This window comes from Podarcis bocagei, assembly GCF_964188305.1.
Source record: "Podarcis bocagei genome assembly, chromosome: 10".
Classification (NCBI taxonomy): domain Eukaryota; kingdom Metazoa; phylum Chordata; class Lepidosauria; order Squamata; family Lacertidae; genus Podarcis; species Podarcis bocagei.
This window is the reverse complement of record NC_138135.1, coordinates 26397485-26410118: the sequence shown is the minus strand read 5'-3', so window position 1 is coordinate 26410118 and position 12634 is coordinate 26397485. Positions and strand designations below refer to the sequence as shown.

The following is a 12634-nucleotide window of genomic DNA, read 5'->3' as shown; positions in this document are numbered from 1 at the left end:
TTTGTGGTGCTGTTTTTGCTTTTTAAGATCTCTGTTTCTGTGTTCCGTAAGTTGCCCAACAGCAGGTCAACACCACTTAATGTTCATTTGGCATCAATCGATATGCTGCATACAGGATGCAAATTACATTGTTGCAAATAGGGCTGTAGAGAGAAAATAATATTTGAAGAAAGAGGAGTAGAAAAGAGTGGTGGTTGGTTGGCATTAACCAGGATAAAGTATGGAAGCCATTAGTTTATGGGCAATCCAGTAAATAACTTTTCTTGAAAAGATGTTATTTTGGGGGACTGGAAAGAGAAACTAGGGGCCCGCCTAGAAAGGGAGAATGATATACATGTTCCAATCCAGAGAGCCAAATACAGAAGCTGCTTTTGGCATGTTGATGTCTCTGGATTAGTGGGTGTTGGGAGTACAGTGACCCATTCATACTTCATTGTTTTCACTTGGAAGTTCATTCTGGTGCAACTAGTTACATATAACTTTATGCTGCTAGAGTTGGATTGGGGCCACGGAAGATGTTTCCAGTAGGAGAAAGTACTGCCCATCAGTCAGAGGTGCTCTGTAGGGCTACAATAAAAAGATATCCATGCAAGTTTGGGGAGAGTTGTGATGAAGATGGGCTACCTCTGCCAAAGGATAAAATAGCACCACAAAGAAACACAAGAAAAACGATAAGTATATACGAACTCTTTCAAAATACCTTTATTTTGTAAATGTAAAAAATTGTCAATTAGGCAGTAAAAGCAAATATACAAATGCTTCACATTTATTAATCAATAATAGCAGTTTAAATGCTTGTTTACTCAGAAAAGTATTGTTAGAGTCATCTATGAAGAAGCACAGTTCCTTTCCCCAATTATTTTTAAATGTGCAGTTTAAAGCAGAGACAGAAGAATTCATTGAAGATGCTTCATTGTAATAATCATAGCAACTATAATAATCACTCTGTCACAGCAACAGGTTTTCTGCTTTTCTCTCTGGCAATTAGCCACAAAACCCTGTGAAAAGCATCTTGTATGGAGCAGACTTCAGACAAAACAACACACATCCCAAAAACATCTATATTTTGGCCCCCTTTTCCTCCTCCCTGAGATCTTAATGTGGAAGTTTCATAGTAAAGTTCTGCCACCCTGAAACTGATGACACTTTGATCTTTCAGAAGTTGTGTTGCCATTTGCCATGTCTATAGTGCTTACTGCGCATGCTGTAATTATCCAATGAACAAATTAATGTGATGTGTTGACTTTCTCGTTGCCATCTACCTTGTGGCTGAGCCGTAGATCTTTAATCATATATGTCTGTCTAGTTCAGGCATCAGAAGAGGGCTAGGAGGAGATGCCTGATGCAAATATCAAAAAGGGGTATGCAGAGGATGCAAGCTTCACCTGTTTTGTCTCCCTGCACTTGGTTAACAGAATTACCTCCCCACACCCATCCTTCATAGTTGGCTCTGATCCCAGAAGTGAGACAGCCTTGGGAGAAAAAAGCATGAAGCAGTGGAATAGTGGAGTTTATTTTTGAGAGGTCTCTGCTCCCCTCACTTATGTACCTGTTTCATTGTTAATAGTTGAGGCGCGCACACCGCTGTATTGCTAATAATAATTTTAAAAGATTAAGCAAATACGGCTGCACAAGTCGTGTCCATTTTGGCCCTGAGATTCTTTAATGAGGGGCACATTCTAGTTCCAGCACTCATAAGGAAAATTGTGCCCTGCTTTTTAAGTTATACATCTGGCGTTGTGTAAAGCTCCAGTTGTGTTGTTTTGTTCATGAGAGTGCCCCCTATACCTCAACATATTGCAGCGCATCTAACTGCACTATTCTTGTGAATTTAGGTTCTTAGGAAGAAGGCGCTACCATTACCAGCATATTCAGTTCAGTAACTGGCATTGGAGAATGTAATTCTAGAATAATATACAGTCGTGCCTGTCTGGCAGCAGAATGGATTGGGCAAAAGCAGTTCCCCTTCCTGGCCTGCAAGCCTAAATGCCCACCCCAGGGTAAATGCCCCACAGCACAATGGAAGGTGGAGAGAGGAATTTCCTGTTCCACAAGCAAAAGTCCACTTCTGTTATGTCATTCCGGTAGTGTACCACAAGCACTGTGAATATGTATTTCAGAGACTTATTTGTTGATTTCTTTTGCTTTTCACTAGGAAGTGAACAAAATCTTGATTTACTTGGAAGGTAAGCTCAAGTTGATTGATGCAGGTGCCACTTCTGAGTGAAAGTGTTTGGGGGAGTTGCAGTTGTAACTGGTTAACCACTCTCAATATTTTCAGTTTTTAAAAGTTGCCTTTACTGAGGAAGAGCCATACCTTAGTGATGTAGTGCATTCTTGGCATGCACAGAGTCCCAGGTTGAGTCCCTGGCATCTCAGCTGTGACAGGCTCCTGCCTGGAACAGTGGAGAGTTGCTGCTAGCCAGAGTACACACATAATCTTATAATACTTGGACCTCTGGTCTGACTTTGTGTGAGGCAGCTTTGTACGTTTTCTAATACAATTTGTGAGACAGCCCATTAACTGAAAAGGTTAATGAATGTGCTCTAAATCATAGACTATTTCTGCAGCCAGTTAACATTCACAAAATGCCTCCATTGTTTGGTAAGATTAGACAGTTATACTGCATTTGTCAAGACTGACTTTGGGAACTGGAGGATATCCTCATAAAACTGTACTTTCGATGGGTTGGTTTTAAAATACCCCATTTAAGTTCCTGTATTCTCTGGTTGAAGGCCACTGAAACGACTAGGCCTTACTTTTGTGCAGACAGGACTGCATTGTAATACAACTTGCCCCCTTAAGTATTTTTCAACAGTAGCCCAATTTACTTGATATCTCTCAAGATAACAGAACATAAATTTTCTGCTTTCTAAAAAAGGAGGGAGAAAGGTTACTTTGGGGGTTTTGTTGTGGTATAAAATGGCTGCAGTTTTGCAGTTGCTACTCATTTGTTAAGTAACCTTTTCACCCCTAGGGAAACCAAACCTAACAAACCATTCCACTCCTATTATAGAAAACAGTAAGAAGCTGTAGATCAGTGGTGTCCAAACTTTTTTCAAAGAGGGCCAGATTTGATGAAGTGAAGGGCCGTGAGGGCCGACCGAAGGGCCAACCAAAGTTGTTAACCTTTTTAGGATTGAAGTTGTTGAGGGTTTTTTTTATTATTTTACCCCGAAGTTGTTGAACTTTTCTTAGGATTGAAGTTGTTGAAGTTAATAAACTGCCACAATGGCCAGATTAAACTGACCGGCAGGCTGGATTAGGCCCCCAAAATGGACTTTGGACATGCCTGCTATAGATTTTCTGCTAATCGGGGCCAATGTGGATTTGTAACTATTTTCTCAAAGTAGCTGTAATCAATTGCATACCTGAGCTGCAGACACTCACCTAGGATGTCTGCACAAAGAATTTACTTGGATAAACAGAACAAATTGCTCCACCTTGTTCCTTGGTCTGGTTAGCTCCAGGATAGCACTTAAATTTGAGGCCAAAGTATATAAAATACTGTCAGTGTAGCATAGGGTGGGTGCCAGTTCTGCTTATTTATTTATTTACATGCACACAACCAAGTTCAAACTCTGGCCTGTTTTGGAAAACCAAAAGTTTTTCAGAGTACATCTCAAAAATGAAAATGTGTCAGTAACGTGCAATCTGCCTGATTGTTGGCACCCGTCTGTCTCACGAGGCAATGGAGTGTGTCTCCAAGGGTGAAGTCAAACAGCTGTGTTAACAGCACTAAAGTGACTTCCCTGGGGCACAAGCCTGGGCAGCGTGTGTGGAGGTCCTGTGCCCTTGGCCTCGCTGATGTGGTCCAAAGGAAAACATCTTCAGGGGTAAAATTCTTCTCTTATTTTGACACCTAGAGGTAAAACAGTTCTAGTTGGAAAATGTCCTCTGTTCTTGCTATGGCTACCCATGTCTACTCAGATGTACACATCCTATTGTTGGAGAAATTATTGATTTTGGGGATAGCTCAGTTGGTAGTGCATGAAAGAGATTCCTGCATTGCAGGGGGCTGGGCTGGATGACCCTTGCGGTCCCTTCCAACTCTGATTCTGTGATTATACAATGAAAACTGAATTGTGTGAGAGAAGGGCTTGGTTGGATTGTGAAGATTGTGCTTGCAAGAAAACCATGAGAGAAGAACAGAACAACATGTATGCAGGAACTATTGCTATAACTGTTAAGTACAAAGGCAGGAGAGAAAGATAACGTTGTTGTGCCTCATGATTAAACCAGTACAAGCATCAGATATGGTCATAACTGCCCTTCTGCTTGTAAGTGTATAAATGTTTGTGCTGTTTTCATATTTGGTGTACCACTCCATAGTACTTGCTGGTTAAGGTGGTACTGGCCATGTAAAACCTAAATTTTTTCCCTGTTTTACTGGTAATTGATGTCTGGATTCTATTGGCCGTTCCAGGCAGCACCCAAAGTATTGGGTTTTAACTGCGATATTTCCCCAACAGTATTGAATTCAATGCCACTTGCTCCTAGTAAGTGGGGTTATGATTACATCCCATGGCCCTTTCTGCAGAAGTTGGCCTTCTGCATCGCATGTTACATTGCTTTCTGACCTCCCATCAGAAAATTTGCTTCTCTTTTTGTCCTGAGATTCCCCTGTAGAATTGCAGGAATTGGTCTGGATAGGGCAATTTGGCATCCCTAAGATTTCTTGTAATTGTCATAGAACTTCTCTTCTAAGAAAATGTAAGGAAGTTTTCCTTTTTAAAGATCACAAACTGCTAATTATGTAATGGAATTGCAGAGTTGGAAGGGACCCTGAGGATCGCTTAGTCCAAACGCCTGCAATGCAGGAATATGCAGCTGTTCCTTACGGGGATCGAACCTGCGCATTATCATCACCAGCTGAGGACAAAGGAAACTGATTTTGCTGTTGCTTGTAGACAACCATTAGGAGAAGTTGCCTGATCAACATGCCAGCACAAGTCAATAGTTATTTACACTCGAAGAATAGCACAAGTCATCACGGAAGCTAAGTGGATCTCGAGCATCCACATCCATGTTGCAGAAGAAGTGGAGCAAGAATTGCAGATCTCTTGCACTGCTGCTTCTGTTTTGTTGCGTGTATGGACTGGCTTTCCGTGGCAGGGTTTGGAAGGGAGTGTTAGCTCATTAGCCTACCTGTATTCCGAACTTTGCCATTAGTTCTTAAGGCAACCCCCCCCCAAAAAAAAAGTAGTAACCTGCAATTCAAGTTAGCCTGCTCTGCACCCAACACCAAAATGGAGGATACCAGCCTCTTAGCCTAGTTTTTTACAGTGCCTTTTACCAAATGGGCTGGTGTAAGGAGGGCAAATCACCCTCTCCCTCAGTTCACTTGCCCACATGGAATTCCTAGTTGGCTATGGCTTTTCAGCGAGTTCTTAAATACAAGGCTGTCTTACAAATCTTTTCTGGCCCAGCTAAGATATGGCAGAATCAAATAGGCACCTGTTATTTTCAAGGAAGGTAAAAGGGGGAAGGCTCTTCCAGCACATAGTTTGCAGCAGTCATACATCACACAGCAAGCTGGCATCTCCTTAGAAGGCACATCGAGATTACTGGCCGTTTTGCTCTATCGAGGAACCACCTTGATGTAGACTCCATTTTGTGGTCCGAGTGTCATGTGAGATTTCACCTTCAAAGGAATCTGGATTGGGTGCAGAAACGGAACACAAAAAGCAAGTTGTTAGGTACACTTCCCCTAAGCCACTGCTCAGTAAATGCCAGGCAGGTCTCCTTAGAACAGGTGTGAGGAACATCTTGGCCCTCCAGATGTTGCTGAGCTACACCTCTCACCACCCCAGACATGGGTCATGTTTGTTGGGGCTGATGGAAGCTGTAGTTTTGCAGCATCTGGAGGGCTAAATGTTCCTTAATATATATAAAAACATTGTCCAGTAGCACCTTAGAGACCAACTAAGTTTGTTCTAAGTATAAGCTTCTGAAGAAGTGTGTATGCACATGAAAGCTTATACCAAGAACAAACTTAGTTGGTCTCTAAGGTGCTACTGGACAATGTTTTTATATTTTTCAACTTCATGGTGAGTTACCGGCACCTATTTTTTTTTTGGGGGGGGAGCACTGGGCAGAACCAATCTTCCTTTGTAACATTCTTCTGCTGGGTTTGTGTTGGGTGTGTTTGAGAGTCTACTCTCAGTTAATGTGTGGAGATGGCAGGGGAAGCTAGACTAAGGTTACCAGATTTTTTTCAATGAATCTGGAGACACTTTTAAACTTCAATGGATTTTGTCAGGGGACTGATTTGTAAATCCGGGGACTGTCCCCAGGAAACGGGGATGTCTGGTAACCTTAGGCTAGACCTGGCCAGCTTCCTGCTGTGCACACCCTATAAGTCATATATCTCCAGCTATATGCAATGGGTTAATGGTAGCTTTGCAGAGGTTCCTCATTCCCAAGTGTCAATGCTGAAATAAGTTCCATGAGTGTAGAAAGTATGAAGGTTACAGTAGGGAGTTAGAGCACTGGGCTGGGATACCAAGGTTCAAATCCCCCATTCAGCTATGAAGCTCGTTGAGTATCCTTGACTAATCACTCTCAGCCTTACCTAACTCATGGGGTGGTTGTTGAGGATTCAGCGGGGAGAGTCCTTTACCTTGACCTCTTTAGAGGAAAGGTGGAATATAGATGCAGTGAATATGTGCTCATTTCCTATTTGTGGGCTTCGCATTGGATTGCCATTGATGTCTGGTTGGGTACTCTGGGGAACTGGATGCTCTACTGGGTAGATCTTTGGTCCCATCCTGCAGTACTCCACTTATGATCATAGACAGGGGTGCCAAATCTGCTTTTAAAAGATTGGGTAGAGATCCGCACAACAGTGCTGAAGGCAGACAAAGAAAGACTTCTCCTTTGTAAAAACAACTCCAATTCCAACACACAGTTCCCCTCTATAATATTCCGCTGAGCAGAGAGACATAGTTCCAGGAATCGCTACAAACCTCTGTCTTGGAGCAGGCTTTGAACTCAAACTTCTGCAAGATTCTCAGAAATGCCACCTTTATTTCCATCAAAGCCAGCTGGGTGCCAATGCATCCACGAGGGCCAGCCCCAAAGGGGAGGTAAGAAAGTGGGGGACGCTGCAGCTTGGCCTCTGCTGTAAACCTGTGAGGCAAGAAAACCAATTGATTAAAATAAACCAAAAACCTTAAAACTGTATTTTTTCACTTTGTAGTGTGCCCGATCATCTTGCAAGCAAAATGGAATGCTAGTGAGACCCCAGCCACATTAATCTGCCCGTTTGTTCTTCATTTTTAATAAACACATAAGCAGCTCCTCTTGCCAACAGATTAAGGGTGGGGCAGCAAGACCAGCCCACCCACAGTGCAACCCACCCCAACAGCTTAAATTTGCATCTCTACATATAAATTAGCATGTGCAAAATTGGGGGCCTGTTCCTGAAGTCTTAAGTAGCTAGCCATGGCCCTTTCATGCATGCATCTTTCCAGTTTAGCAGGTTCTGGAGACAATGGTAGTTGTACCTAATGGGGAAAGGACACCATGTCGTCACTCCTGCCAGTTTCAACAGAAAGCGAGAGGTCTACAGCAGGGGAAGTTGGAGCCCAACAGCATGTAGAGGGCCTCAGGCATTCCCTATCTCTCATCTAGAGGGATGCGTACCAAGAGAAACTATTGTGTGGTGGCCAAAAGTACTATGGGAATATGTACAGAATTAGGATAGCACAGGAGATGGTTGATTCAGGACCCCCATACAGCAGCCACCGAGGGTGAAAGTAGTACTGTGAAAAAAAGTATTTGACCCAGCATTTCCATCCTGTACCTAATTGCAAAGTGCGGAGCAGCACTCACAGAACCGTAGAGTTGGGTCATCCAGTCCAACCTCCTGCAGTGCAGGAATATTTGGCCCAGCATTGGTCTCGAACCCATCACCTTGAAATTAACAGTCTTTGTGCTCTACCAGTTGAGCTATCCCAGCTGGCTACATTACAGACATCACTGTCTGGGTATCTGTGACCAACAGCAACATGTAGGCTAGATCTTGGTGGGAGTAAAAGTGCATTAGGCTAGGGGTGGGCAGAGCCAGAAGCTAAGCTGGGTGTATCAATGAACGTAAAGTTCTACTAATAAACACCCCTGTCAATCCTCCCTCCAAGCCAGCAAGGGTCCGGATCAGAATTCAAGGACACAAGTCTCAAGAAGGGTGTGAAGCCAGGCTGGTGGGGATCTGGCCTGGGGAGAATCTCAAGGGCCAGAGAGAGGTCTGCAGGGCAGCATTTGACACCTGGGCCTGGTCTATAAGAAACTGGTTAAAATAACTGCTCACATGAACCTGGCCAAAGCCTGCAAAAGTAAGAGGGCACCGTAATCCTTGGTCCTACAGAAGAAGTAATGGAGAAATCAAGGCCCACCAAGTGAGCTATTTCTATCTCTCTTTCACAAATCAATGCCCTTCCATTATCAGCTGTGTAAGAAACAGGGTTTGATTTTACTGGGTCTGATCCAGTAAACAACAGACCACATACCTCTCGGGAATAAACTTCTCAGGTTCCGGCCAGATCTTTGGATTGTAATGGAGGTGTCCAACAGCAAATTCCATTATAGCACCAGCAGGTATACGTTGCTTCAAAACTAAGCAGTCTTTTGCTGCTTCCCGGGTGAACCTACAAGAGCAAAGGTGGCACGTTTCAAGAATGCGAAGACAAATGCACAGGGAAGACGTACTTGGAGAAGCTTCTGCATGTAAACCTTTCAAGGATGGGCTGCTTTGAGTGAGCGAAGCATGGCTAGGATCACTGAAAAGGAAACTTCCAAGCAGAGAGAGAGAGAGCAGGCTGCTTAGATAATGTGGCTGCCCAGATCACTTAGTTTGGCAACCTGCTTGCAGGGAGCATCTTTTGACACTAAAAAGGACTCCCATGGCTTCTGGTTTGTTTTCTAGCACACTTCAAAGCGTAGTTAGGAAACAAAAATATATTTCCCCTTGAAGTGTGTATGTGTCTTTAGAGCAGCAGCAAGTGGGAGGAACATGCCCTTGTCAATTCCAGTGGGTAGGTACGGTAAAGGTAAAGGGGCCCCTGACCATTAGGTTCAGTCGTGGCCGACTCGGGTTGCGGCGCTCATCTCGCTTTATTGGCCGAGGGAGCCGACGTACAGCTTCTGGGTCATGTGGCCAGCATGACTAAGCCGCTTCTGGCGAACCAGAGCAGCGCAGGGAAACACCGTTTACCTTCCCGCTGGAGCGGTACCTATTTATGTACTTGCACTTTGACGTGCTTTCGAACTGTTAGGTTGGCAGGAGCAGGGACCGAGCAACGGGAGCTCACCCCATCGCGCGGATTCAAACTGCCAACCTTCTGATCGGCAAGTCCTAGGCTCTGGTTTAACCCACAGCACCACCCGCGTCCCTAGTGGGTGGGTAGTGTGGGTGAAATGGCATCCACAGCAGCTCTTCCTGGCAGTCTCCTCCTGAATACCAGCTGGTGGAAACTGCAGGATGGGAGAGTAACCGCTGAGCTCAAGTCCTGCTTGTGGGCCTCCCACAGGTATCTGGCTGGCCACTGTGAGAACAGAATGCTAGACTAAGAAGGACCACTGGCCTGATCCTGCAAGGCTTTTTTATGTGAGATCCTCCTCTCATTCTGCCCACCGTACCCCTGAAAACCCTGCCTCCCAGTTTTGCACCTCTGGATATGGCAGCAGAATTTGGGTGCCCTTTTGGCTTAGCTGTATTTCTGCTCTCTAAACGGCTTGAGGGCAAGCGCATCTTTAAGTATTGCCATGTCCCATATGCCAAGATCCTCAGAGGAGGCTTGTTCCAGGTCCCGCTACCATTGCTTCCCATTCCTCACCAAGGACCAGGCCAATGTCGCAGTCTTTTTAATGTGAGCTATATACAAGTCTTTACAAAAACAGTTCTTACAGAGTACCTGCACCTTAAGGCAAACGAATATTCTCCACCACAGCACCACCACACTACAGCACAACCACACCACAACCACAATTACTGTTGAACAAGCTTTCCTTTTAAAACAGGTCATAGCTAATCACATTCCTGCTGAGTCACTCTGACCCAGCACTTCACAGAGTATTGCATCAGCCTGTTGAAGCCTGCAGACTTACTCATCGTCCTGCGAATCCCAACAGCCACCTCTGGTCTCTTCCCAACCACATTCATCTGACACTGGTGTTTGTTATCCTTTAGGCACCAGGTTACAGCTGTCCACTCTTTCTCAAGCTTTTAATATCGGATAAGATGAACCTGCCTCTTTCTATTTTTAGTTGCTGCTGTTTGAACTGTGAATATTTTTAGGTTGTTTTGTTTCAGTCTGTTTTGAAAGTTCATCTTTGCATTGTTTCAAAATCAAATGTCAGCAGCGTAGGCAACCTGGCTGATAAAAAGGTAGGGTAGACATTTTTAAGAAAAATAAAATAAATAAATGTTGGCCTCGGCACAGGCTACGCAGTCACAGGATCTCAGCCCTGCAGGGCTCAAAAAGCACTTGTTTTGAAGGAATTATGCACCAGACATCTCGTCCCTTCTCCTCTCTGCAGCCGCACCTGTTCAGCCAATCCCAGAGCAGCACTAAGCCTTTGGAAGGGGCTAAAACAGCCCCCGTGTTTTTATATTGTATTATGTTATACAATCTTGCTTTGGCAATCCTTCTGGATCAAATGGCAGGACTGAAATCAAAATAAAGCACAGCTGCAGCAATCCAGCCACTGCCAGATTCTGAATACCTAGTCCTGGCCTGAGAAAGCGTGCATGACAGATTCTGGAAGAGGGATTTCTACTAACCTGAACGCTGGTGGATACATGCGCAGGGTCTCTGCTATCACCATATCCAAGTAGGGGAGTTCATGTATGTTTTCGTAGTCAGGAACACCCTGTAAAAGGTGGGTGTGAGGGTAATTATTTTTTACTATGTTTTATTAAGATATTTATCTCCACCTTACTTTCTCTGATGAGACCCCTTAAGGTGGAAAGAACCACCATAAAGGACCATCATAAAGATGCAGAAGAAGACAATCTCCCAGCCAGCTAGACTTTACTGCGTACCCCACCCACATAGGGGAAGGCCCAGAGCATCTGCTTTGCATGTAGAAGCTCTCAGGTTCTCGTGGGGTGGGTGGGTGTTTTGGATCAGGTTAGCCATATTGATTTGTATGCTGTTGGTGGGTTATTGTCATTGTCTTGTTGGGCTGTGCATGTGATAAAGGGGAGCCATACCGGGGTAAAGGCGTCTTACCACACCATAGGCCAACCCCAATCTCTCTCACCACCCAAGAAACACAAATGAACAACAGAGAACTGGCATGAGCAACGCTGACACGAAACCCTGCATACATTAAGCAAAATAGAAACATCGCCACCAGACCCCACCCATCTTCCCCCACCTCCACCCCTTTCCCCCCACTAATGTCTCAAGAAATGAAACTGATGTGTAAAAATGTTACATGGAAAAAACATGAGACATTACACATACTTCTGTAAAAAAAAGAAGGTCTCAGGTTCAGTCCCTGGCATCTTCCAGCAGGGCTGGAAAGACCTCTGCTCATAACCCTGGAGCTTTGCTGCCAGTCAGTGTAGGCAGTAGTGAGCCAATTGGTCTGTCAAAGGCAGCTTCCTACATTCCTATATTTTATGCATTCCGTAGTCCGAACTCCCATGATGAATACACTCATGCTAAAAAAAAATTATTGCAGAGTGTGGGTGGCATATTTGCCCCCCCCCCCCGAACTCCACATTTTTTCTAGTATTTCATCCTGATTTATTCCTGCCCACTTTTGCCGCTGGGAAAGGCCCAGAGGCATATGAGTAATTTCCCTTTCCTCCTCCTCCTCCTCTAGGGAAATTGCTTCAACAGCACAAATTACAGCTCTGTCTTACCAGGCGAGGGCAGCAAAACTATACGCAAGACCTTGACGAATCAAGCAGAGAGTACTTGGAATTCTAGCAGGCTCTCCTAAAAATTCACATAGGATAAACTGCTACAAGACACCTTATGCTCAGATAAGCCAAACGTTCTATGAAGATTTGAGGGAGCCCATATGGGCTTAATCATGGGATCCAAGATGGTCTGTTGTTCCTTCAGTTGTGAATTTGGCTTTGTTGCATACTTTATTGATCTCGTCTCACACATTATTAAAAGTACAAAGGAGAAGCAGTCCTAGTGCTAAGAGAGAGGAATGAGGCAGCAAAGCAAAGAGTGACTTATGTGGCTTTTTTCACCATCAAGAGCAGGAATGGATAAGGGTGAAGACACACCCCTGGGGGACTTTATCCTTTCGACTCCATCCAGCCATGATTGCTGAATATGGACCTGGGAATGGGGGAGGAATTCAGTGGAGTTCACATTTAAGGACAAATCTATCTGCGCTTCTTGAAATGATTATGAAAACTGAAACACAGTCATCCTTCAAAATTCACACTTCTCCAAATGGAGAACTGAACTTACGGAAAAATGAGGGACCGTTCCTATCTGCTTCACATGTTGAAAGGAAGCAATGCATGAATCAAGATTGCACATGTGTTTTCCACCTATGCCCCTATGTACTGTGCTGCCGCCACAATGGTAAATACACTCGTCTTCACTTTGACAGGGAGAGCCATAAATGACACATCCACGTGACATGCAGGAAAAGCAT

At 44.4% G+C, this 12634-nt stretch overlaps 1 protein-coding gene across 4 annotated transcripts in view; it reads right to left on the bottom strand.

Annotated features, from left to right (window-relative positions):
• Positions 1 to 680: 680 nt before the first annotated feature.
• Positions 681 to 12634, bottom strand: part of TBXAS1 (thromboxane A synthase 1) — a 219743-nt gene continuing 207789 nt past the window's right edge. For all 4 annotated transcript variants that reach the window (XM_081212257.1, XM_081212254.1, XM_081212255.1 and 1 more), the window contains exons 11-14: positions 10785 to 10873; positions 8512 to 8649; positions 6970 to 7132; positions 681 to 5657 (exon numbers count right to left, since the gene is read on the bottom strand). In XM_081212257.1, the coding sequence (XP_081068383.1) occupies positions 5583 to 5657; positions 6970 to 7132; positions 8512 to 8649; positions 10785 to 10873 (465 nt within the window). In that variant the 3' untranslated portion in view covers positions 681 to 5582. The remainder of the gene's footprint in view (positions 5658 to 6969; positions 7133 to 8511; positions 8650 to 10784; positions 10874 to 12634) is intronic.